At 37.3% G+C, this 27468-nt stretch overlaps 1 protein-coding gene across 1 annotated transcript; it reads left to right on the forward strand.

The window, feature by feature from the left end:
* The first annotated feature begins 38 nt into the window (after window positions 1-38).
* Window positions 39-26842, forward strand: EIF3E (eukaryotic translation initiation factor 3 subunit E). The gene is made up of 13 exons (XM_030012878.2): window positions 39-203; window positions 2060-2174; window positions 5219-5336; window positions 10404-10446; window positions 10920-11024; window positions 13127-13252; window positions 14735-14859; window positions 15978-16104; window positions 18193-18294; window positions 19327-19436; window positions 25051-25153; window positions 25410-25544; window positions 26676-26842. Exons 1-13 carry the CDS (start codon window positions 114-116, stop codon window positions 26712-26714), a joined length of 1338 nt encoding a protein of 445 aa, XP_029868738.1. The 5' UTR covers window positions 39-113; the 3' UTR covers window positions 26715-26842.
* The last annotated feature ends 626 nt before the right edge of the window (window positions 26843-27468 follow it).

Genomic DNA, 27468 nt, shown 5'->3' on the forward strand with positions numbered 1-27468 from the left:
CGCATGCGCCGCGCAGGCGCACAGCCCATAAGAGCGGCGGCCGCCCGTTGCCTACCCCCCTGGCTCCACGCGCCGCCGGGCCCCGCCTCTCTCTTTTCTTTTCCGTCGCCAAGATGGCGGAGTACGACCTGACCACCAAGATCGCGCACTTCTTGGACCGGCATTTGGTTTTCCCGCTGCTGGAGTTCCTCTCCGTCAAGGAGGTACGTGGCTGCCCCAGGGGCGGGAGAGCCGGCCCCGCGGCTGGGGGAGCGGAAAGGTGGCAGGCGGTACCACCAGCTGCCGCTGCCTCTCCTGGGCCTGGGCGCGCCGCGGCCGTCGCCGTCCCCTTCCTCGGGCGCTGCGCGGCCTGCGCCCGGCCCACGAGGCGACGCGGAGCTCGCTTCCTGATGGAGGAGCTCGGGGCTGCTGCGCCGCGCGGGGAGAGGGTGAGGAAGGGGCGTGCGGGTTTTCCTTGGCGGGGAGAGCGGGGCCATGGGCCGAGAGGAGGCCTGGGGCAGCCGCTCCGCCGCAGCGCAGCTCCCCGGGCTGCTCGCCTGCGAGGCAGTGGTGACTCCTCTTTCCCCTTTCCTGGGATTTGGCGTGGTTTGTTTCTTTCCCTTTCCCCTTATTCGGGGGAGGGAAAAGCAACAGCTCTTCCTTGCAGCCGCGGTTGGGTTTCTGCCTACGTTCCCCTAGGGTGAGCCAGCCCTCGTTAGCCCCTGTGCCGCCTCGGCGGCCGCCTCTCCCACTCGTGTTGCCCCTCAGCCCTGGAGTTGCAGGGCGGTGTGTGGGGTTCCGTCAGTGTAGATAGTGTTGCTAATCAACTTTAATCTTAAACCGCTGTCATCACGAATTTGTGTTTAAACCAAGTGTAAGTTCCTTCCGGTGCTGTCCCTTGTTGGTCTTTTTATATATATATTTTAATTATGTTACTACAAAGAACCTAGTAATGCTGGAGATACTTTAGACGAAACTCATCAGTCTAAACTATCTGAAGCACTCATCTGATCCACTTTAAAATGGAAACAAGATATGGAAAATTACATAGGCTTTGAATTTGAAATACATATTATTTTAGGCTTCAAAATGAACCAATTAAGCATGCATACATTGAGACAACTTGACCTAACCAGTTTTCATGTCTAGTGTATGGACTTTGCTAGGTGTCTGTCATCTTGGGGGCACTTTTAGTATTTTGGCATTTGTAAATCAACTCAAGTTAATTAAACAGAGTTATTTTTGTCATGTTAATCTTGAACAACACAATGTTCAGACCCAAATTAAACTTTTGCAGGTTCTGTATCTGAGATGTCCCTAACTGTGGTGTGGTGAATTGTAATATAGCCTTCATGCAAATGTATTTTTGAGGTGTACTCTAGTTTAGGCCCCCACCTACATCTTGAAAACCTAACAGCAGTTTACAACTCGTGGCTATGTTAGGGGGTAGAAACTTTAAAAGTTTGACAAGTTTAAAAGAACACCATCCAATTACACAAGCTAAACTAATTTGCTCTTATGCTATAGACCTAACAACATATTTTAGATTAATCTGTGATATGATTAAATTGTAAGTTTGATCTTGAGTTTCTCTTCTGAGAACCACTTTAAATTATTTGACTAGTGTGCACTATTTGGCATGGTATTTTTGTGGAAATTATTCACTACTTTGAAAGAAAAATCTGACCAAGGTTTTATTATTTTAGTTAAATAGATATAGTTTTCAGAGATGTTTCATGTTGGATTTTTTCCCTGTGAATTGTAATAGGAATTACTATTCCTTTAGTAGGAATAGTAATCTAAAATGTTACTTGTCTTTTAATTAGTCTTTGAAGTTTGCATTCATAAATAGCAGGAAGTTGCCCGTATCTTGCCAAGACCGGAAATGTAGAGGGGCTGCATAGTAAGCATTCCAAATGACAGAGCTGTGAGATCTTGCAAAGCTGTGAGATCTGATGTTTAAAATTATTTAAGTGGACAAAAATTCATAAATAAACTGTACCATAAAGGTAACTACATAATGTGAATTGGAAACTATTTAATAGTATTCAAAGAAATCTGTTGTTAATTCCTGTTTCAGATATACAATGAAAAAGAGCTACTCCAAGGAAAACTGGATCTCCTTAGTGATACCAACATGGTGGATTTTGCTATGGATGTGTACAAAAATCTTTATTCCGATGAAATTCCACATGGTAAGCCGCTCATTTAGAAGTAAAATTTGTTTTACAACCTTTCTATCTAAAATAATAAATAGCTAGTAGTAGTTTGCTTGTTGCACTCAAAAACTAGAATACTGTTTAACTTTGGCCCTAACGAAAGGATGTGCAATACTGAAACAAATAGAATCCCCTAATCCTGGGAAGTTTGGGTTTGTTAGTATATCAGGAGCTTAGTCTTTGACTGATGCCTGAAGTATTTAAATGCTGATTTGGTCATTTCAAGCACTATAAGCTCTAGCCTAATAGAGATGCACTTATTTTCATCTGTCAAATTAAACACTATTGTGCAGCAATTTGGGGATGCTAAACTTTTTCTTTAAAGCATCCAGTATATTAAGGCTAGATTTCCATTGTAAGTAATTCCATTAATCTGTCTGTGGCCAATTTTTAGACTTTGAGGAGATACAGATGTTTTTGAAAATGCATGTTTTCCTCACTTCTGTCAACATATTAAGTGCTGTTTCTCTAGAAAAAAATCAATGATAATTAATATTGATTATAATGAATATGAAATTTAATCTCTTACTGTCTTCATAATTTTGGAAACTTTCGTGCTTACTTCTTAAATTTCTATCTTCCCAAGGAGTGTTTGGGGAGGGGGAGAAAATTAGAGTATCTTGCTTTCTCTAATTTCTATCCTTCATGGTTTTATTTTGTTTTGTTTTGTTTTTCCTACTGTTGTTTCTTTTTTTCTGGGTTGTTTTTTTGTTTGGTGTTTTTCCTTCCTGAACCTAGTCTTTGAATTTACACTTTCTTCCTATTTTTCCATCTTTTTTTTCACTTGTGGAATTCCTCACCTTTTTCTAAAGTAGTGGGACTACAGTCTGTCTTGCCTGCAGCTTAGGAGGAAGAGACTCATGCTTTTGCATAGTCAGGTACAAGATCCAACTGTTGTTCTGCCTCTGGGTCTTACTCTTTCCAGGCTCTTTCAATGGCAGAGTTGACAGCCTCTTTGGAAATACATGAAGAGAACTGATAGACTTATGGATGTTGGATTCAATGTTTTGACCAAATCTTTGCTATGCTAGCATTAGATGTTGTTTATGGGTCTATATGCAATGATGCACCCCTGTGGGACTGATAATAAATAATGAGAACCAGAGCTTTTCACTTCTGTAGCTTTCTTTAAGAAACAGTTGTAATGATAGCTTCACATTTAGCTTACTTATTGGTTCTACTGATTAAAAAAGTCAGACCATCTCGGGGCTGTAAAAATCTCAAAGCTGAATAGGTTTTCCACTTTCTTTCCTTGTTCCAGCCTTTCTAAACTGTTCTAGAAGAATATTATTGTGTCAGTAGTAAATAAGTAGTAAAATGCAAAAGTAGTTAACAGCATGAGAAATAGGAATCCTAGCACACCTTCACGAAGTAACTAGTCCAATATTTTTAATATTCTGATTACAGCCACTTATTTAAGCAGGTTGCTAAGTGTATAATTTCATAAGGTCATAGCTGCAAGTAAGTTCAATGAATTTGGTCACTGAGAAAGCTCTGCCTTCGTATAGTCCAACAATTTCCACGCTTAGAATTTTTTCTTGTACTTTTTTCAAACATCTTTCAAGATTCTACATCAGTTTGAAAGGATTTTTTTTTATATGATGACTGACTGTTGTTTCATCTGTGGCTTTTATTCAACAGTATAAAATTAACTTAAGCAGAGGTAATACATGCAGAATCAGTTGTTCAGGGTGCTTGCTTGTACGGCTTTCTGTGAAAAGGTCTTAACTTCAAGATATATCTGGTATGTGTCATCTTCATGCATCAACACTTATCAGAATGTATGTACAGACAGGTTATTCTTATTTATGGAATTGCTGGTTTCATTCGAATTTTACAGATTTTTGGTTAAGACCTCACTGTTTTACATACTCAAAGCTAAGGTCAGTTACACTGTTAGAAATGTCTCTGCACAATTTATAGTTGCTTTTGTCTTGTCTTCCATGAGATCAGCTTAAAATTACACAGCCAGGAGATGTCACAGGAAAACATTTTCATACTCTTACTAAGTCAACTGAATGGTTTTTCTTTCATCTGTTTCCCCTTTTTAATAATATCAAGATTCATCTGAAGTTGGAGATAATGTCTCCTTATTGGAACATTTCCTATCAGGCAAGTCATTCTTAGATTTAGGCTGGGTCACCACTGTGTTATCCACTTGGGACGTCCTTTACAAATATATATGTAGTCAAATCACGAAAGAAATGTCTATTAGGTTCACTGTGGCATTGAGTGCCCTGGTGTGTGGCTCACTTTCATGGCTTAGTGCACATTCTTTTCTCCTGGGGTTTGGTCTTGGTGTCTCTGATGCCATGTGTTTCTGGCTCATGTAGCCAGTCACAGAGTACTGCTGGCTTTTTTTAATTTTTTTTTTTAAGCGTATAGGCTTTTTATGAATTTTACTTAAGTGTTCATTTTATTGCACTGGTAGCACTTGGTGAGGAAGTTTGGATCTGTGTAAAATAATCACCCTAAAGCTGTTAGTTCTATTTTCTAACTATTTTTCATGAAAGTTTTAACATGCATAGTATTTCAGACCATAATTTTGCACATTGACCTACTTTAAGTTCTTCCTGTCAATTTTCAGTTAAGTATTGTAAAAATGTGCTTTCAGAACCTGGTCAGTCAGAGGAAAATTAATCTTATTGGTATCATAGCACTGTTTACTTTTTTCCAAGTTATTTGGAATAAGGGAACTTACTGAAAAGGTTGTTTCTCCCTTAGTGGAAGACTAAAGATACCTTGTCAGATTGCTCCAGCTGTACCTGCTCTTTAGTGGCTTGATTGGAACTCCACACAGGAGGAAAAGAACCAAATGTTAGCTTTTTATTAAGTATTCATTAACAATTAATTAATTAACAGTTATTGTTAGATACCTCTTTTTTGACTTGACTGAGAGGACAAGTGAGGTAGGAATTGAGAAGACATGGTCAAATGTGCTGTCAGCATCATGTAATTACAGGTTGGTTTCTGTAAAAACTTAAGGTATTGCATTAAAATATTTTTGTTTGTGTGTTTAGCTTTGCGTGAGAAGAGAACAACTGTTGTTGCACAGCTGAAGCAGCTTCAAGCTGAAACTGAACCTATTGTCAAGATGTTTGAGGATCCAGAGACTACAAGGCAAATGCAGTCCACTAGGTAATTTCTAACATAATTTCTCAGGATAGCTTGTTGGTACCTCTTAGGTGTTGATTATAGGAGTGCTCTCTGTGTAGCAGCTGCAAAGACAGACATTTTTATTTCCAGCCAATGCTTACATAGTGCTTGTGGTCAGGTAATTGAAATTGCTGGACACAATTTACTCTTTTCAATGCTTTTACCTGCTGTGCATAAAACATCTTTGTTGTTCTTAATGTTGATGAATCAACTCAGGACAAATGACAGTTGTTATTCAGTGCAGTCAAGTCACAGCTGAGATTGATTTTGAGGGGCTTAGGGGGCTTCTTTTGTTTGGTTTTTCTTTTGAGGGGGGTCGTTTTGGGGTTTTTTGAGAGGAAGTGTGGGCTGAAACAATTCAGATTCTGTTCTCTAGACTGTCTTCCCTCTCTCCCTTTTCTACCTTCCACAGAGGATTATGGAGTGCTATCTTATTCTGAGAGGGGTGGTGGATAAGCATCCTTTCAGCCTCATAGCACATATTTATTTCAGGAGTTCTGTCCTTTCCCCCTTTACCCTCCCCCACCCCCTGAACTGGTGAACTTGTTGGTGTAAGATAGTGCTTGTAATTATCTTTTTAAGACATACCCAATTTCTTCTTGCTTTGCACACAGGAGTAACTAAAGTAGGATGAGTTTGTCTGCATGTTATATCTAAGGTCTGTGACAGTTTTCTGGTGATCAGGCCTGAATTTGGCCCTGTAGGAAAGGGTTCAACTGTAGTCATTGAGGAAGTAACTGCAACTTCAACAGAGAGGTGCATAGGTATTTGTTTAGTGTAAGTTACTGCTTGTTGCTTTTACATACAAAGCATTGCTACTACTGTTGTAAATGTGTCTAATGAACTCTGGAAAATTTAATTAGATCCCTTCTTCAGCTGTATCTGCTCTAAGATTTCAAATAGGGCATACCACATCAGATAGAGCACCTATGTCTCAACTTGAATTTGAAGGTGAGGCTTTTACTTTGATTCATTGTTGGCAAGCTTTATGCATCTACTGATACGGAAGACTGTAACATTGCTTCTGGAATTTTCTTGGAAAAACATTGAATGCACAAACCCTTTTTTCTAGTCTGCAGAAGTATTCTTGATGAGGTATACCTCTGTTTGGGTCTAACCCCCCTGAAGAAAGTGGGTCCTTGAAGGGGAGGGAACTTCATTAGAATTTACTCCTTGTTTCAAGTGCAGATTATCATCCTTTTTTCCTTTTCCCCTCTTCACCCAACTTGCTGAGAAACCTAATCAACCCATTTGGCCTGTGCTTCCTCCACTCTGCACATTGTTTTCAGAATTTGTTTTAGTCTAATTTAGAACTTGGTCAGTGTGGAAGTGGTGAGATGCAATGCATTGGGTCTCAATGCACACATGAAACAAGGTGTCAGTAGAAATCATGAAATCTGTTTAGCTTTCCATCACTTCAGAAGCAGCTTCTATTTTCTGTTCTAATATCACCAGAATGTACTTACACTTCTGCTGTAAAAAGCGTTGTCAGGATAAGTAAGTCACCTTTGTATTTGATTTCAGCATGGATATTTATGTCAGATAATTATATTAAGAAAAGGAGTTTACATATGCTTATGACTTGAGTGGTTATGCAAAGCCAGGAGCCTCTTGACAGCTTTTGGAACTATAGGTTTGAAAGTGAAAGGCCCAATTGCTGTTAGTTAACTGCCTTGAAGTTAACTGGAACTATCTTAACTTTACAGAAAAGACTGCCTGATACTATCACAACTCTATTCAAATCTCATTGAACTTCAGATTCATATGTAGAGATCTTGTTCAGTTCTTGCTTTGCCTTTAGCCAGTTTTTATAATATTTGACCTAGAAAAAAATTACCTTGTTGCAATTCTAAGTACTAGCATTTCTTGGGAAATGTGTTCTGTTATGTGACCTTTGATCTACAGCAGTTGGTCAGTAGAACTTCTCCCAAATCAGAAACACCCTGTTTGAAAGCAAGAGATACAATCAAAAACTGCATGGAATATAACTTGCCTAATACTGTAAAATATCAACCCTACTCATATGCAGTGAGTTTTATTTCAGAACTGGTACATTGTTTTTGCTTTTAAAATGTCTGAAAACTTTGCAGCTCGGAAATACTGGTTTTGGTTATTGACTTGACAGAAGTTCTAATCCAGATTGTTGGCGTTATACATGGCATTATAATGGGAAGAATCAGGCTGGAAGGTGTCAGTCTGTCTAGACCTGAGTAGCATGCTTTAGATAGTAGTAAGCAACTTTTGATTCTTTGGCTTTTGTGAATTTCTGCTGGTGATTTGGAATTTGTATCAAGTTCAGAGCTGCATATTATCAGGGCTTTAGATCGTGGCTTATGATCCATGACAGTGCTGTTTGGAACATCAAAGTTTGGGAAATGGTAGAAGATGATGTGTAAAGGAGACTTTGCAAGTGGAAGTTCTTTCAAGAATAAGCCAAAACATTTCACTTCCTTTTTTCTATGCAGCTGTTGGAGGACATTGACTTTAAAATTATAGAGGAATAGTCAGTATTCCTCATCCTTGAAGTATGTTCCACTGGAAGAAACCCATGAGACTATTTCACTGCTTCCACAAGTATTACTGGGGACTGTCATTCTTGGCTACCTTGGCAATGTGCCATTTCCCTGTGGAATCTTACAGCATAAGTTCTAATTAAACAAACTCACAGCTTTGCAGTAAGTTGATTTCAGAGTAAATGGGGAAGTTTTCCCCTGCATACACTTTTACTGTATCTTTGTCCCAAGAGGAATTTATACCTTGGTCCTCTCCTCTTCAGTTAGATCCTGGGTACGTGTTTTATCAGACATTATAGTTCCATAAATTGTCCAAGTCATCTTTACCACATAGAATCATAGAATCATTTAGGTTGGAAAAGACCTTCAAGATCATCGAGTCCAACCATCATCCATGCCCACTAAACAATGTTCTGGAGTACCTTGTCTACGTGCTTTTTGAATACCTCCAGGGATGGTGACTCAACCACTTCCCTGGGCAGCCTATTCCAATGTCTGACAAACCTCTCAGTAAAGAAATTTTTCCTAATATCCAACCTAAATCTCCCTTGCCCCAACTTGAGGCCACTTCCTCTTGTCCTATCACCAGCCACCTGACAGAAGAGACCAGCACCCACCTTACTACAACCTCTCTTCAGGTAGTTGTAGAGAGCAATAAGGTCTCCCCTCAGCCTCCTTTTCTCCAGACTAAACAGCCCCAGTTCCCTCAGCTGCTCCTCATAAGACTTGTGCTCCAGGCCCCTTACCAACTTGGTTGCCCTTCTCTGGACACGCTCCAGCAACTCAATGTCTTTCTTGTAGTGAGGGGCCCAAAACTGAACACAGTACTCGAGGTGCGGCCTCACCAGTGCCGAGTACAGGGGAACAATCACCTCCCTGTTCCTGCTGGCCACACTATTCCTGATACAGGCCAGGATGCCATTGGCCTTCTTGGCCACCTGGGCACACTGCTGGCTCATATTCAGCCAGCTGCCAACCAGCATGCCCAGGTCTTTTCCTGCCGGGCAGCTTTCCAGCCACTCTTCCCCAAGCCTGTAGCGCTGCATGGGGTTGCTGTGACTGAAGTGCAGGACCCAGCACTTGGCCTCGTTGAACCTCATACAATTGGCCTTGGCCCATCAATCCAGCCTGTCCAGATCTCTCTGTAGAGCCTTCCTACCCTCAAACAGATTGACCCTGCCTCCCAACTTGGTGTCATCTGCAAACTTGCTGAGGGTGCACTCGATTCCCTTGTCCAAATCATTGATAAAGACATTAAACAGAATGGGGCCCAACACCGAGCCCTGAGGTACACCACTTGTGACCCATTGCCAACCGGATTTAACTTCATTCACCACAGCCCTCTGGGCTCATCCATCCAGCCTGTTTTTCACCCAGCAAAGAGTACGCTTATCCAAGCCATGAGCTGCCAGCTTCTCAAGGAGTATGCCATGAGAGACAGTGTCAAAGGCCTTGCTGAAGTCCAGGTAGACAACATCCACAGCCTTTCCCTCATCCACTAGGTGGGTCACCTGGTCATAGAAGGAGATCAGGTTGGTCAAGCAGGACCTGCCTTTCATAAACCCATGCTGACTGGGCCTGATCCCCTTCTTATCCTGGACTTGCCATGTGAGTGCTCTGAAGACAAACTGTTCCATAATCTTCCCCGGTACCGAGGTCAGGCTGACAGGCGTGTAGTTTCCCGGATCCTCCCTCCAACCCTTCTTGTAAATGGGCATCACATTGGCAAGCCTCCAGTCCTCTGGGACCTCCCCTGTTGACCAAGATTGCTGATAGATGATGGAGAGTGGCTTGGCAAGGACCTCTGCGGTTCCCTCAGTACTCTTGGATGGATCTGATCCAGTCCCATAGGTTTGATCCGGTCCCATCGATTAAGTGTGCATGCACATAAGAGATGGAGGGTAGCTACAGGTGTAGAAGCATGGCCAGGAGGGTGGGGAGCTGGAGAATAGAAAAAATGTCATTAATTCTTTCTGCACTGTAGAAGAGCAGTCCATAAAATTGAAGTGCCAAATTGAAAATACTTTTCATTTGTGAATATGAATTCAACTATGTATATGACTTCAGCTGTGGTTCTTGTTGCCACATGATTGCAGCAGAGTTTGAATGGAATTCTTATTGCATTGAAAAGCTGGTGTGCTAAAACTTCCCTCTTAAGAGCTGATCAGGACCCATTGCAGATACTGGATAAAAAATTATTCATTAAGTTAACTATTGTTTAAAAATACCACAGGTGTCTAAAGTCCTGTGGTCATTAATGTGAGACTTATTGGTGGTAGATAATTTTGTGCTTGCCTACTGGAGGCTTGAAATTTCCTTTGATCTAGATAATATTGCTTGTGCTTTTATTTTCATGACACTTCAGGAATAGTTGGCTCACTATTTCTGCAGTTGATTTTCCACAACAAGTGGAAGAGTATAATGTTAAATTTGTACTCTGGGTGTTTTAACAGCTAAAGATTGTGTTGTGTAGTGTGTTGCATGGTTGCAATCAGTTTGTCTTGTAAAACCAGCAGTTTTTATCTTTTTATTATAGGGACGGTCGGATGCTGTTTGACTATTTAGCTGAGAAGCATGGTGTAAGTGTTTTAATTCTTATATCCGATTGAATTCAGTTCTAAGTATCTCCATCCAACCTCCCCCACAGCCAACAGCTCTGAGCAGTTACAGGCTAGCATTTTGGCCTATCTCATGTGAATGTACCTAATAGGCAGAATTCCTAATGCCGACGTATTTTATTTGAATGCCTTTGAACTTTTAATTTTTATACAAACAAAAACTAAAGCTGGAGCTTAATGTTAGCTGCATCCTTGTAACATGTGCTTTACTTTGTAATATAGAATTTCACCTTTTTTCCAGTATTGGTATTATCTTTATTATACTCTTAATCCACATCACTGAATTAGTTTTCTATTGTCTGTCTTGTGTACAATGTCTTTGAAAGAACCTAAAGGCTTCAAATGTTACTTTACTATTAAAATTGGCTTGTAACAGCATTTTTCCTAGTGAAGAAAAGTGTTTTGTTTTTTTTTTTTTTTGCATTCCTTTTCAGTTTAGGCAGGAGTACCTAGATACACTCTACAGGTATGCAAAATTCCAGTATGAATGTGGCAATTACTCGGGAGCTGCAGAATATCTCTACTTCTTTAGGGTTCTGGTAAGTTGGGTTGTTTTGTTGGCTTGGGGTTTTGTTTTGTGGTTTGTTTGGGTTTTTTTCAATGAAATACTTAGACCAGTAAGTTGTCTGTATTAATTCTTTAAATATAATACTTTTGACCTTTTTTTGAGACAATTACTGGGCACCAAAGAAAAGTTGAAAATAACTGTTAATAATCATCACTGACTATTGTCCAGCAATTCTGTTATTGTCATGCTGAATTCAGAACTGTCCTTCAAATGTATAGGTCTTGTGGTAACATTTAATTACAGAATACTACTTCTTTCCTCACTGTAAATGTATCCTGGAAAAAATATTGAAAAAACACAACCTTCCGCCCCCCAAAAAAAAAACCAAAAACCCACCCCAAAAACCAACCCAAACCAAAATGAATACTTGTTTTTGTGCACAGATGTTATCAACAGTAGTGAAAAGCTTGCAGGTGGACTGAATGTAATTGGTGGGAATGGTGAACTGCCAGCTTGTTACCTGAACGAACTCTCATCTGTTGTCTTTTGAATTTTGTGATGTATTTAAGAGTATGTCATCTGCCTAGGAAATGTAAACAGCTTAAATGAGAATTGTAGAACCAGATCCATAGTTTCTGAAGCAACTCATATCAATTTGATATTCATATCATTTGTTACTGGTGGGAATGAATTTTTTGAGAATGAAGATTTAGTGTCTTGTGAGAATCTCAACACAGTAAATTTATTGTTGGTGGTCAGTGAATGTGCCATTTTACTAACAAATGAAAACTTAAGGTAACTGCTTGAAAATCCAGATACTGTAGCTGGAAAAGCTGCAGTATCTAAAGGCAGTTACTGTGAATAGCTAACTGTAATTATGTGATTTGGAACCAGCACAGTGTGTGTGAACTTCCTCAAATAAAAGTATCTGCTAAATTGGTACCTTGGTTGCCTGGAGGGTAATGATTTCTAAACTGTGTACCTCACAGATACTTGGAGTGATTGCTGAAAATATGTAGTGGTTCATATGTTGAGATTTGGTTCTTGCTGTGTAATTTCTAGTCCAATCTAAAAATATCCTAAACTTTCTGAAATACTGCTAGAGTAAATAACAATAATTCCTGTAATTGACTATAATTAATTGGGAAATATATCTTTAATCAGAATAGGGTTTAAAGTAGGAATGAGGTGAATTCTTAGTCTAAATGTTGGTGATAAACCTGAGTTCTTCTGTATGACTTTCAGTGTTATGGGTACATTCCATGTGCTGAGAAGGGAAATGGAAGTTACTTATGTAGGTTTGTGAGCAGCTGTCCTTAATTCTTTGTGCTTTAATGCTGGGCTTAGCATTATGTTCTTATATGTCAAATAACTAATTTCAGAAGGTGAAGTACTGTTTTTGTGCTTGGTATAGGACTTTTGTTACTAATTCTGATGGGAGAAGATTTGTTTAAAGTTCTGTGTGATGAAACATAACCTATGAAAGAACTATTGTAACTGATCTGAGAACAGAATTTGACACTGTGAATGACCTAGTGTAATTCATTCCTGTATAAAACTAACACAGCTTGACCTTAGGACTACCCTTCCAGGAAATAGATTCACTACTGTGAAGTTGCAGTTTTACTGGACGTTTCTGCAAGAAGTATGCCTTTTCGCACAGCATTAGCAGAAAGAACTTTGAGTACTATGTTTTTAAGGTAGTTACCTACTGTCATGAGTTCTTTAGGAACCTGCTTTGTAATAACCTTGTTTTAGTAGTTTAGAAGCATTTGTATATGGTGTGGTTAAAAAAAAAAAAAAAAAAAAAAAACCAACCAAAAAAACCCATTTGGAACTAGTGTCATCTGGTGCTCAGCCTTTTTTTTTCTTAATTTAAACAGCAGCAGCGTGGAGCTTTGTCTTACTTTGACAGGATTTCCTAGTTTCTACTTCAGAAGTGTTACTGTTGTTTTTTCTTCTGTGCCTAAATTGCTTTTTTTGAGAAGTTTTTAATTTGGAAAGAGAGGACCATGCAAATTTGGTATCTTGTAAATTAAAAATACTGCCAGAAAATATTTTTCTTACTTTTTTTTTAAAGTAAATTAAAAAAAAAAAATACTAAGAGTATGACTTTGCTGTTGTTGAAAATAGGTTCCAGCAACAGACAGAAATGCTTTAAGTTCTCTGTGGGGAAAACTGGCATCTGAAATTCTGATGCAGAATTGGGATGCAGCCATGGAAGACCTCACAAGACTAAAGGAGACAATAGACAATAATGTAAGTAAAATCTTGGTCATCTTAGTAAGGTGGGAGGTTAGAGGTGTTAGTACTCAAGTTTTATTATGAATCACTTGCAGCCTTGTTTAGGAGTAGTTTACCACCTTTTCACTAGATACTTTTGTAATAATAGTGGGAGAGTCAAAGGGTGCTCCTGAAGAAATAGTGAGGCTTCTTTTTTCAAATTACTTGCTTCTCTTACAACATTTGAAAACGTAGTTGAGAATTCTTAAGGTATTTCCAATAAACAAAAAACCAAACTAGTCTCAAAGGTGAGTTTGAGGGCAACGTATCATTGTGTGAAATTGCTGCTTAAATTTCAGATAGTTGTACTGTTCATTTTCTGTAAAGAATAAAATGCATGCAACTAAACTATACTCTTCTGACATGACAATAACACTTTTGACAGAAAATGCAAGACAGCTTGTTTTTGGAAATAGTTTTTAGCCAATTCAGCTTCCACACTGGCTCCTGAGTTCAGATGAACACCAAGAACATGAAGGGAAAGAGTGGGGCTGCAGTGCTAATTCAGAACAACTGAAATGATTAAAGACATCTCAGTCTTCCTCTCTGCTCATGGGGCTTCAATGGCCATTTCTGAAACGTGAGGGTTTTACTCTGCTGAACCAGAATCTTGAAAACGTGTTTGGTGTTCGGTATTTTTCCTCCAGAAAAATATTTATGTGGCAGGTGACTAATGCTAACAAATTTTTTTCTCTGATTTTCTCATCTTTATGAACCTATATGGTTATAGGATACTATTAAATTTGACTTACTCATTAGACTCAAAGATTTTGGGGGGATAGAATCATAGTGGTTAGTTGTCATGGTCTTAGGAGGGGTTATTACTTGCTATGTTGGTTCATTCTCAACATGTTGCTTTGCAGTTTGTTTGGAGTGGTGCTGAAATTTGGAGCTAATACAGACACTTAGAGCTGAATCCTTATTTGTGTGTTATCAGCTGGTTTAAATGAAGATACTTGCATTCTTATTTCTTGGCTGAAAGTGATTATGGTTTTTCATCATTGTCTGAGAGTGTATGGCAAAAAAGCTCTTGTGAGGCTCTAGAGAGGAAGAAAAACTGAAAAGCTAGAGAAGCCAAGTAGTTCCTCAGATAACATCTGAAGAGGGAATATAAGAAACAAAATTCAGGATTAAAAAGGGAAGTAATAACTTATGTTAGTATGCTGGCCTTTGGAGAACTAAAATCTATGCTCTTGCCATAACAGAATACAAATTTTGGCAAACCATTTGGAATATAATATTGGAAAATTTATTTTGGTTATAACTTTCAGCAGATTTATCTTTAACAGATGACAGGTCAGAAAGCTGGAGGTCAAGCTCAGCCTGAAAGTGATAACAGCTAAAAGGAGCCAGTGGAAAATCACAAATTTTTGAACAATTACATGTTTCCATGCATTAGTGTTCATGCAAACTTTCTGTGTTTTATTTGATGTAAACCAATGTTATGTTTTCTTTTAGTCTGTCAGCTCTCCACTGCAGTCTCTTCAGCAAAGAACATGGCTCATCCACTGGTCTTTGTTTGTGTTTTTTAATCATCCTAAAGGGAGAGACAATATCATTGACCTTTTTCTCTATCAACCACAGTAAGTTGTGTTGTGCTACGTTTGGGTCTTTAAATCAACATGAAGGCAGATGATGACTATGCAAACTTGTTGAGCCTTTTTCAGCCCAAAGCCTGAAGCTGTTTCAGAAGTTCTAATGATATTAACACTTTAAATTTTTTTTTTTCCAAGCCTTTTTTTGAATTTTTGTGTATAATCGGCTTTTCTTCATGGTTAAACTTCCCCTTCAAGGAGAAGTGGTGGTGAAGTAAGAAGAACTGGCTCTTTTTTTCTGGTGCTTGGGGGGATGGCATAACTGATGTTGCTAGATTACCAACTCCTACCACATCTTTTAGGGCTGTAGGGGAAGGTGTTGTTCTATTTTGATTTTACAAAACCAGTTTAAGAAGGGTTCTTGAGGAAAATCAGAGAATAAAAACAAAAATTGAATCACTACAGCCATTTGTGAGAGGACTGACTTCTTATATGTAGATTTAGAAGTCTCAAACAGCTTAACACTAAGAATTTAGTTATAAGTTTTGCTCTCCTCCTAGTACCTCTACTTGGAGGTAATGTATTAGAGTAGGAGAATAGTACTAAAGAAAAGCAGTTGGAATTTTTTGCATGATGATCCCAGTAGACTGGTAGTTTGTAGTGGGCTTTTTTTGCCTCCTTTTTGTTTCATAGAGTATATGTTGATTTGGTTTTTAATTTTAATTTATACTTCTCACTTGTAAATATGGGCTAATTTATTGGACAGTTGAACAGGAAAGTTGCAGGCTCAGATGATAATGTGAAAAAGGACTTTCTGTGGTGCTGTGTGCCCATGCAAACCCACCTTGTGAAATCAGCGTAGCTGACAGCTTAGGCCAATGTTGACCTGAACTTAGCATATGGACTGTTCTTTTGCAGTGCTAGCCCCTTTTCTTATCTCCCAAGAGCACTGCTGCCTTTTCTTCTTGCTTCCCTCCCTTCTCCCCCTGTCCCAAAAAGATGATCACGATGTTAACAAAAATAAATTATTCTTCTGCATTTGAATAAATGGTCAGTCAAAAGCCCTGGTATTGTATTGCATAAAAGGTGCATAAGCTGTTTATCATGAATGCTGTTTTGGTGCAGAAATGCATTATCTGAGCTTTATCTGTATTTTTTCTTTGTAGGTATCTCAATGCAATTCAGACAATGTGCCCACATATCCTCAGATATTTGACTACTGCAGTCATAACAAATAAGGATGTTCGGAAACGTAGACAAGTGCTGAAAGATCTAGTCAAGGTTATTCAGCAGGTAAGGACTGAAATGTCTGATATTTTCTGTCCTTTTTTACTGAGGCTTTATAATAACTTTCTTCTAATATGTCTGGTTTAGGTCATCTGCTTACCTACTTTGGTGCTCACTTTCTCTCATAGAACTAATTTTTCACTGTGAAGTAAAATGCTTGTCAGTCAGTGGGAGGACAGAATTTTTTTCCTCCTTTCATGTCAACAAGCAATAAGTAAAATAGAATATGCACTCAGTTTTGCTTTTCTTTCTGTATAATTAAATGCAGAAAATTCAGCAAGATATGTGAAATGGCTTTGGATCCGATTCTTCTTTTCCAGCCATTCCTACAAGGAATTGTATGAAAAAGGGATCTTGTTTGCATTTCAAAACCACTGAACTGTGTGTGTGTTGTGTTCATGTGTATTTTCTTGAAAAATGTTTCTATTGTCACAGTTATATGAGGATGTAGATATGGACAAGAGCAATAGAAGAATTGTGCTTGTAGCAATCAAGGGGGTTATGGCAAAGATCTTTATCTGAAATCAGCATGCAACTTGTATACAAGCATTCAAACACTTTTAATGATAATAACATGTATTGTGAATAATAAACTGATATATATATATATATATATATAGTGACAGTGCAGTTATTACAGGCTAGCAATATATTATATCCACTTCAAGCACTGATGTAACTACCTAGGCAAAGCACAATCAATGCAAAGATCAAATTTTAAGGATATCTTAATCTGGTTTTAAGCATTGGTGTTCACAAAAGAAGTAGCATAAGAAGCTATAAACTCGTTGAAGTGTTAGGACTTATCTTTTATCTTAAGCTAAAACCTGATTTTAGCATTGAACTTCTGATGTAATACGAGCTTCTAATATTTGAAGTAATATTTTACAACTTTTTTTGCTTTTGTTTTATCTCATACAATTGGTATGACTACAAAAAAGATCACTAGGGTGTTCCTTTTGAAAATACCAAATCTGGCTTTGGTTTTCAAATATCTGATAAGAGATTTATTTCTTGGTACTCTTCTACTCTGTATGGTTCATTAAATTAAATCATGAAGTGGTAGAGGTTTTGTAGATTTGAAAGTGGTTCAGACAGGATAACTAGTGACTTGTCTACATGGGAAAAATAGAGCATTGAATGAAGTGATTTGTCAGATGTCGTATGGTAGGCTGATTGCTCTACTAGCAATTAGAGATTGCTAATACTTCGCAGTTTGTTGTTTACCTCTATTAAATTTAAAAGGTGATCGATCCAAGGCTGTTTCACATAATGAATGTTAATTATGTGGTTAACAAGTACAATTCTGATGTTAAAAAAGCAAACAACCAAAAAAACCCAAACCCTTTACCTATAGAACTGAATTTTAAACACAAATAATGAGACTGTAAATACAGTTCTTTGGGGAAGGAAAAATAACTTTGATCCAGAAAAAAAAATATCTCTTAGTAATTCCCTTAATCTGCTGATTTTTTTTGTGTGTGCTAAAGCAAATATTGACAGATACTGAGTTAAGATGTTTTAAAATGTGCATTAGAGATGTAGCAGATGATGTTTAGTTATGTCTTAATTTACACAGAAGTATACAGATCTAATGTTGTTCCTGCCTTGTAGTTAAAGTTGAGTAATTCCTCTAATGCCGAAATTAATTCAAGCATTTTATATAGAGAAAGTAACATTATTTGTGTTAGCTATGTTGTCAGTGTAAATTGAATGATCGTTCAATTTGAAGCATGAAGGATTTGGTGTTGGACTAGTCTTTGAAATCAGAATTTAGGAAGAATATCTGTTTTATCAAATTTTAAGAAATTTGGCGGTTTGATACAGAACCAGCTTTAGTCTCTGACATCTTTCTAACCCAAAGACTGCAGCACTAAATGCTGAAGGTAAAACTGCATTTCTGGTTGTTTAACCATACTATTGAGGGAGTGGGGGAAGAGTGCATTTATTCAGCTTTTATAGGAGGAATTTAAATTTTATTTAAGATGGTGTATGGACTTGTTTCCAGTATTAAATTTTGTTTGAAGAATATAAGGAATGCTCAAGTGATCCTGTGGCCTTGATTTCTAATATTGTTCCTAATGTTTTTGACAGGAGTCCTACACATACAGGGACCCTATCACAGAGTTTGTGGAATGCTTGTATGTTAATTTCGATTTCGATGGTGCACAGAAGAAGCTGAGAGAGTGTGAAACAGTAAGGTTTACTAGATTTATAAGACTTTTCATTCTTTAAGTAAAGATGTCTAAAATTAACAATGGCCAGCTAATTTGTTTGAAGTGATATTTTGATTCCATTGCCAATGTTTTCTGATGAGCTTTAATTCACAGGTGTGTGGGGTTTTTGTGTGTGTGTTGTTTTTTTTTCTTTTGGACAACTCATTCTGTAACACTTAAACAGGACTTACCGGTAAGGATATAGCTTTAAAATTATACTTAAGCAGTTCTAGAACAAGTGAGTAGGAATCATGCATTTGGCTGAGCTTCAGCTTTTCCATTAGTGTTTGAAAAGTGCTTAAGAAGAGCTTGGATCTGCCTTTTGTTGTGAAAGATACTGCATCCTGAAACTGTAATGGTGAAAAGTAATGTGAAATAACATTAGGATATTAAATACGTATTTTTTCGAAAAATCTTACTTAATCTGCTATGAACGGTTAAGATACCTAAGACTTGGGTTAATAAGTGTAAAAGTTAGTATTTGTAATAGCTGAACACTAGTACCAATTCTTACAGTCTCTGGTTTGGCTTTCCTTTCATTAGTATTAAGTCACCTAATTGGGTAAATCAGAAGGCTTATAATAATCTTCACTGCATAGGGCTGGTGGTCCTGTAATCTGGACTTTGTAGGCACACTTGCACTAAGTAAGCTGGTTTGCATGGTGAGGAGAATGCTGATAAAATTGCAGAGTGAGAGAAGAATCCTACAGTATGAGGGGGGAGTTAAATTTTGTGTGTTGGAGGGATCCTCAGTAGAATTATGACAGCAGTAGACCTTGTTCTCTTCCTGAGTCTGACCTCAGTGATCATGTTAGCATGCGATTTTCATCTGGCAAGCTGCAGAACGGTGAAAAATTGTGCTAAATCTGTAGCTGCTTCGCCACATCTTGGAGCATATCAAGAACTGGTTTTAGATGGATTGTTCACTGATCTTGCTTATTTGACAGTGTCTGTCAATAAATTACTACTTCTGTGTTTGTTCTCAGTGTTCACTTTCTCCTTACACTTGCAGGTGCTCGTGAATGATTTCTTCTTAGTGGCATGCCTTGAGGACTTCATTGAGAATGCCCGTCTCTTTATATTTGAGACTTTTTGTCGCATCCATCAATGTATCAGCATTGGGTAAGATAACTTCTTAATACTGCAGTTCAGAAAACTCAGTCACAGATGAGTGTGGCAAACAGTGTAAACTTTAGTAGTAAAATATTCAATAATCAGATGAAATGAAAATCATTAACTAAAATTCAATTGGATAGTTGTCATTCTAGTTTTATATAAGCTCTAATGGGATATACTGAAATTACAAAATTCATATTTTGAAGGTGAATTCTTGTGGTTAACTTTAAAACAACCTCTTTCTACCACCCATAGCCCCCCCCACCCCCCCCCCACCCCCGACAAACAGTGCTTTCAAGCTAAAACTTTCTAATGGTGTCAAGTTAGATCTCTATAGGATTTAATGAGAACTTACATACCCAGTGTCACCTAAGCCCAGGTTTCTTAATTTGGAGCACAATTCCACATATATTGATATAGAGTGGTAATATTAACTAAATAGGAATTGCAAATACAGCAATTACTTAAATTTATTTATATTTGGTAAATATAGATACCCATGTCTGTCTTATAGGGATGTTGTTTGAAAATTTAGAACTGTATTGCTTTTTTCATTAATTAAATAGAAACAATAGATCTTATTCCTTGTGGCACAGAGTGAGTGATCTGGCTGTAAGAACATGATGTTCTTATTAGCAGGGATGTCTGTCGTTTACTTAAATTAGTTTTGTAAAAGCAGACTTTTCAAATGGATCAGCTCTGATGCCTCTATTGTAGAAACTAAGCAGGAAGATGTTATGCATGCTTGAGATCCCTTTCCATTTGGCCTTTGCCCCCATTCCTCATATTTCCACATCCCTTAAATTAAAAACGGAAAAAAGTGGAGTGAAAAACTCTGAATGCTATAAAAATCTCAATGGTAGAGAACAGTGCAGAGATCCTTGAGACAGCAGAAACCAAAGCTGTTACATCGATCAAGTTCAACGGAGTCTTGTTACCAGCTTGCATCCAGAGCATATGTGTGTGTCTGGTCCTCTGAGGAAGCGATTTAATGGTGCTTGATTTCAAAAGAAAAGGACTTGAGAGAAAATTGTCTTAAGAGTTTTGCAAGCTTATTGAAAGGATTACTTTTTTCATGGATAGGTCTAGTTGGAGAAAGGACAAAGATTCTTATTACTTTTAATCTCTCTTCACTCTGTGACACACTTGTCTTTAATGCATTTGGAAAACGATATTCTTTTTTATCCTTTGTATCAGCTTAAAATAGTGAGTTCCATGTAAAAGGCAAATGGTGAATCTGAGCATTTTAATCAGCTGTGGTGTTTTAAGCATAGTCATAGTAGTAAACTGAACTAGATGTTGTGAACAAAACTTCCATACTTACATTCTTTTTTTTTTTTATAAGGAGGCTAATACTTTGTCTAAAATCACTTTAAGCAGAGTACTGCACATTTAGGGATTTTTAATAAGTATTTGGAAGAAAAAATGTAAGTGAAGTTCTCTTAGGGATAGGTTTCTGGGGAATATGAAACCCCATAGTGTCTATTTCCTATAAATGATTTTTAGTACTGTGAATACTGCATGTATTCAAGCACAAGTTTTCCATGAAACTAGATTTTAAGCTTTTTTAACTAAAGACTAGTGCCATTCTGAGAAGTCTGCTTCTCTGATCTGGCTCCAATCAATGTGCAGAGAGTCCAGATGCTTCAAGTCTCTCTGTCAAAAGATACTGATAAACTGTGGGTAACATAGCAGTGATTCATTACAGCAAAAATAGAAAGCTTTACTTAACAAATCAGGGTCTATGGTAAGTGGTTGACATTTATTTAGTGTTTATTACTTATTTTACAGTTCATATTTTTTGTGCTGTATGTGGTATTCCAACTTCTATGGTAGAAAATACTGTAGTTGGCTCTCCTTGTTATCTGTAAGTAATTTATAAATATAGGTAGCAGTGGTAATTTTATAAGCATTATGGTGTGTTCCAAGGCAAGTGATAAACTGAGTTGAGAAATATTTCAGATGAACATGGATATTCCTACCATGTATCACTTCAGGTAATTGCACATGGAATCAATCATCAGTAATGAGATTCTTTTCAGTAGGTCATGTTTTAAATGATGGATGTAAGCCTTAAATTTCCGCACAAGCTGTAATAATCATTAGATTTGGGCTTATTAAGTGGGGTGCATAAGTATTTCTTGGTGCATTTCAGACTTGGTTTTGAAGAAATTAGCCAGTCAAAATGCTTTTAATTAAAAGTTTGACTGAGGCATAGTTCTTGTATTTCTTTGTCCACAAATGATTTCCACTGCTATTCCTGGAGTTGAAAACTAGTTGGTTGTACCACAGTGCTTGATAAGTACTGTTTAACTATTCAGAACAAATTTGAAAACAATTAGTGGGAAATCTGCTATTCCCTTATGTTAAATGGAAAATAGATGGCTCATTTTAATGTTTTTTTTAACTACTACTGTTAGGCAGCTGACATTTTTCCAAAGGACATAGTTGCTTTATCAGTTGTAATTTAAAATTTATACATCTCAAATCATCCTGCAATTAGTTTACTGTTTGAAATATTATGTTTAATAGGGAGCAATAGATGAAATTAATTCAGAATGTGTTTTGGTTAGTTTGATATGCCTGTATTTAGTTGAAGAGCTGAATATGCTTAATTCTTCTTTTCTATGTATTTTTCTTTGGTGCATAGTACCAGATAGGCTTGTTTATATATGAAGATGTGTGGAATTCAGTAAACTTGCCTTTTAAGCAAAGGAAAACTTAAATCATGACCCAAATAAGTGAATCCCCTTATAAAACAGAGGGACAGAAATAATCTAAAGAACTATTTTTGAAAATGCTGTTGGGAAACTACCCTTTGAAATCACCTGTAATTTGAAATGCTAGACAGTATTCCTTAAATATAAATAAAATTATTTCATTATAATTCATTGATACTTACTGGATTATAGTAGCGGTCTTTATAAGCAATGGTAATCTAAACTACAACTTTTCTTGCTTCCATTCTTTAGTATTAATGGTGTTAATATGTATTTGTAAATCTGAATGTGTCACGGTTACTAGAACTGTTAAACATGTATGGGGGCTAAGCTGTAACTTGCATCACTAGAGAGTATTAGATACCTATTTTAACAGTGCAATAGGAGAATAGTGTTGTTTGTTACATAATTGTAATCAGGATAGATCTTCAGTGCGTTTGCTCTGGAAGGATGGAAAATGCTTTTTTGGCCATGTGTGTTGCTTTACCAGGCAAGTACCTTCTCCGTGTTATATACGTCCAGGCACTTTGGGTGGTGCTGGCTCTTTGTGTAGTTTGCAAGGAGACCCTAAAATGGAGCCCTGTTGCCACAAGTGCTGAAATAAAGTAATCTTTTGTGTCAAAATATGGTAAAGTTTTAGGTTTTTAATACAGGTATCTTTATTTTAGTGAAATATAGTTGTTAATTGATAACTTCACTTATTTTATATTAAAATTTTAAATCCATGTAAATCTCAGAGCTACAAGTTGAGATAAGATAGGTTTTTGTATCCCTTTTTATCCTGTCATTGTCATTCTACAATTTGTAAGTTCTTCAAATGCATGTGCAGGAAAAAATACCTGTACAGAGGTGTGCCATTTCTGTCATGTAGCTGCATATATGCTATATGTCTGTTCATATAACATGTTTTAATTTTAAAAAAGCCCACCTCTGAAGATGCTGACCTAGTAAAATTTAGACATAATAGGAAAAAGTAGAATTATCTGCTAGGTTATATAAAGCACCAGCAGTTTTCTGGCTTGGAATGACTCTCTAGAAGTCTGTGCCCTCTTCCCCTCCAAGTACACAGGGACTTTAGGTTAACCAAAAAGGTGCTGTAGGTTGGAAGGGACCTCTGGAAGTCATCTGGTTCAATCCTGTGCACCCAGTTAAGACTCTGAGCAGGACCCACTGCAATGTTCCATTATGCCTCCAAGGCCTTGTCTAGTTGATTCTTGACTATCTCCAAGGATAGAGGTTCCATGCTTTAATCCCAAAAGTAGGTTGCTTAATCCCCAGTGTAGTGGCAGTAGCCATTCTTGTGGTCATCTGGAGGAGTTGTTATTTTATCTGAATACTATTGATGCTTTTAAAAGAGAAATACAAGAATTCCTCTAACACATGTGCACCCCAGCATGTGTTCTTTCAGTTCGAAATTTCTTTAGTTTCAAGTCAGGTACTTAACATCACTGACTCAGAGGTAGTAAAGCGATTTGTAGCTTCTTCCTATTGAAATATCTGTCTTACTCTGCCTAGGTGACTGATAATTCCACAAAAATTCACATCCCTGATGTCTATTCTCTTAACTTGTCTGCCTTAACTCTCTACAATTGCTAATTCAACCACAGATTACAGTTCTAGTGGAACAGTAGCTACTGTGGTTGGAATTTACTTGCCCTTGCTTTGCCAAACTCCAGATGCTTTGTTGCTTGTTTGTTGTGTCCTTTCACTCCAGTGAGTTCAGTGTAAGTCCAGTATCTTAAGTTACTTTGGGTTTTTTTCTATTCACCTCACTCCATGTTTGTCTGTGACAAAAAAATCAAATTTACTTTTATAGTGGGGAGAAGGGTGAGAGATCAAGAACATATAGGAGAGAAGACTGTAAAGACGACTATATAGATAGTCTAGCTAGATAGATGAGGTAATAATTGACATATTATAAATTATTTGCTGGACACTAATAATTGTCAAGAGGGAAATCACTCTTTCAGGTGGAGAAAAATATGTTTAAGCAAGGTCTTGTAAAATAGTGGGAAATTGACCTCTTGTGCAACTCAGCGTAGCCAGCTGGCTTTTTGGTCATGTGTGTAGCCCTTACGTCATGTTTGTTACCTTAGTCTGAAAGCTAATGGAAGACTGAGAGTTACAAATATCCTGTATGAGCCAACTGCCAGCAGGAAGCTAAAGGAGTTGGCTGGAAAGCCACAGGAAACACCGTCAGAAGGAATTATTCCTGGACAAGAGTGCCTGTTTCATTAAGAATTTTCCTTTCTCTGTCCTCCCCCACCATCCCTCCTTGAAACTGCAAGAAGTTTGAGCATAGTGTATCTGTCACATCATCTATACCGAATTCTATTGCATGGCTGTTCCTGAAACTTCAGGGTGAAGTTTATTGCTAAATGAGCTACTGAGAGACACTTTGCTGGAGTAATTAGTCTAAACTTTTATGACTGCTGGCTGGATTTATAAAGAGAATAATTGAATTGCTTTTATTCTTATTTAATTATGATTGCTGCTTTATGTTGTGTTGAGATTACTTAATTGACAGTTTTCCAAAGAATGTTCATGTAGACAAGGTTTAATAGGAATATATAAAAATCGTGCAGGTCAAGATTTAAGTGTAAGGTGATGTAGTTCAGAAGGACTAAGTATATACTTTCAGAACATGAATTCCTTATTCACAATGTGCCAGTGTAAAGCAGTGGGGGTGGGAGATGTGCAGGAGTGCATGTATGTAAGCTTTAATGTCATTTCAGTCAAATGAAGGTATGCTTCCCAGATATGTGGTATTTATTGAATACAAGTCTTGGGCTGTGCCAAATTTTGTGTTGATTTAACTTGTATTGCATAGTCCCTAGTCATGTTTACTAACATCAGGGGAGTTCTATTTCACCTTTTGATTAAGTCTGTTATCTTTTTAGTATGTTGGCAGATAAACTAAATATGACTCCTGAAGAAGCGGAAAGATGGATTGTCAATCTAATTCGAAATGCACGATTAGATGCCAAACTGGATTCAAAGCTGGTAAGAGTGTATAGATTGATCCAAGTGAATTTGTTGCATTTTTCATTAAATTTCTTTTGCCTTATTCAGGAACAGTGAATTCTAATTTCTGCTGGGTTTTTTTTTTCTTTGCCCATGAAGTGTAGTGGACTTCACTTATTCTTTTTTGATTCTGTGTGTAAGATGATTTGTGAAAGCTCTGAAAGCAGAGCGTTAAATTAAAGGCATGTGTGTTCTGAGTGATTGTTGAATTTGCTGTATCTTTCCTGTCCTTTAGGGCCATGTAGTCATGGGCAACAATGCAGTCTCACCTTATCAACAAGTGATTGAAAAGACCAAAAGCCTGTCTTTTCGTAGTCAAATGTTGGCTATGAACATTGAGAAGAAATTGAATCAGAGCGGTAGATCTGAGGTTGGTATAAGTTACATTTTCCTGAATTCCTGCTATCTTTGTGTGATATAGTTAAGTATACTTCTTAACCTGTTCCTTGATTCATCAGATGTACCTACTTCTTGTTCTGGCACTGCATATTAAATTGAAAAGGTTTATTTTCTTATAGTGAGCTTTAGACAGTGATTCTTGTTTTGTTCTCGGCTCTCTACTCATCACTAGGTATTCCTTTTTTTGTTGCATAACTAGGTGTGTTTCTGTGATCATTTGATTCTCTACTTCCTTTAAATGGTCTCCTTCATGCCTGAAAAGGGTTGGTTTTGAAGGGTGATATTTATAAAAGTAGTTATATTACCTTTTTCAAGTGGGTTGTACTTGAAAAGTATCTGTATGTGTATATATAGTATTGAGAGAAGAATGAACGATGCTGAAGACAGGAACATGAAGGAGGAGTTGTGCAAAACCTGACTGTTAAACCTGTTTCATTAAATACTAGAGAATGTAATTAGGTCAGCCAGAGGTTTGATTAGAACTAGTGAAAATAAGGAGGTTGGCAAGATCATCTGGTTTTGGCTCTGTCTGCTTTACAATATGGGAAGCTTTATGGGGGAGAAGAACAGTGTAAGGTGGATGAGTCTGAGGTCCACTAAGGACCTGGCCATACATACTTAAAACAAAAGAAAAAAAACCCCAACAAAACCAAACATTAAAAGAACTTACAAAATATTAAAAATTTGATTGGGCTTTCTCACTGCTTGGCTGAAGTATTGATGAAAGTTGGACAAGCAGTGGTGGATTAGTTCATTCCATTAGAGGGAAGTCATGTGAAACTTAACATGATACTATTTTCTTTAAAAAATATAGGTGCCAAATTACTTTTATATTTATTTTGGAATCTTCTAGAACTTTTCCTTTCTGAAACTACTAGGTTGGGGGACTCAGGGTGTACAACTTAATTACAGCATGTATTTCTGCTATATCAACACTTGCTTTAAACTTAAAGGGTATCCTTCACTAATTAACTATTCCTACTATCTTAGCCATATGTCAGTATTACAATTTTTTTAATCATTTCTCATAAATTTCAGTAACTGACAGATAATACAGTAATTTTTTTTCTACTGATCCTTATTTATTTATTTTATTCTTTAGGCACCTAACTGGGCTACTCAGGACTCTGGCTTCTACTGAAACACTTCTGCAAAGTGGGAAAAACGAGGTTTCATTTGACTAAAAAGCACATAAATATGTAACTTTTTTGAGAAAAGGTAATTATGTGTTCCATCTAACATTATTTGAATAAAATTGGCTAATTTTAACAGTCTGTGCATCTCTGTAATTTAAATAGCTAGATACTTAATTTTATGTTTTATAGGGGCTTTTTAGCATCATGGTGTTCTGAAGCATTTTGGATCACAGTTTGCAAAATTTAAGATGTCAATTGTTAGATTTGTTTGTACTGAAGGATGCTATTGCTCTGAGCTGTCTGAATTTGCAAGTGGGGAATTACAGTTATTTATTATCTACTGCAAATGTCACACAAAAACTAAAAGCGGATGGTACAAACAAATGGTTCCTCACTGAACATTTGGCCAAACCAAAATCTTTTTTCCACACTTCCATGTTTTTGTTTGTCACAGAAGAAGCTTGGTAGACTGAATGCATGTGTAGCCTACACCTTTTATGAAACCTAACATAATCTATATGCAGAACAATTTGGGTAGACCTGTGTGTTCATCCTTCAGAATTTTTCCTGTTCTAAATCTCTTTTTTAATCTTGCCCAGTCTTGGAAACTTTCTGGAGTAGAGCTTTTTGTTTCAGGGGGTAAAAAGTCTTTCAAAGGGTCTGACTAACGAGCTGGGTATGGTTTAAAGCTTTTATTTTGAAATCTAAAGTTCTCAAAATTCACGATGCAAACATGAAGCAACAAAACCCTGTATTGTT

This window comes from Aquila chrysaetos, chromosome 4, assembly GCF_900496995.4.
Source record: "Aquila chrysaetos chrysaetos chromosome 4, bAquChr1.4, whole genome shotgun sequence".
Taxonomy (NCBI): Eukaryota; Metazoa; Chordata; class Aves; order Accipitriformes; family Accipitridae; genus Aquila; species Aquila chrysaetos.

Bases quoted from the DNA above. Each gene is read 5' to 3' on its own strand.
- EIF3E (XM_030012878.2), top strand. From the start codon at position 114: ATGGCGGAGTACGACCTGACCACCAAGATCGCGCACTTCTTGGACCGG. The intron at 5,337-10,403 runs GTAATTTCTAAC...TTTTTATTATAG, and splicing joins AGGCAAATGCAGTCCACTAG to GGACGGTCGGATGCTGTTTG. The intron at 19,437-25,050 runs GTAAGATAACTT...TTATCTTTTTAG, and splicing joins CATCAATGTATCAGCATTGG to TATGTTGGCAGATAAACTAA.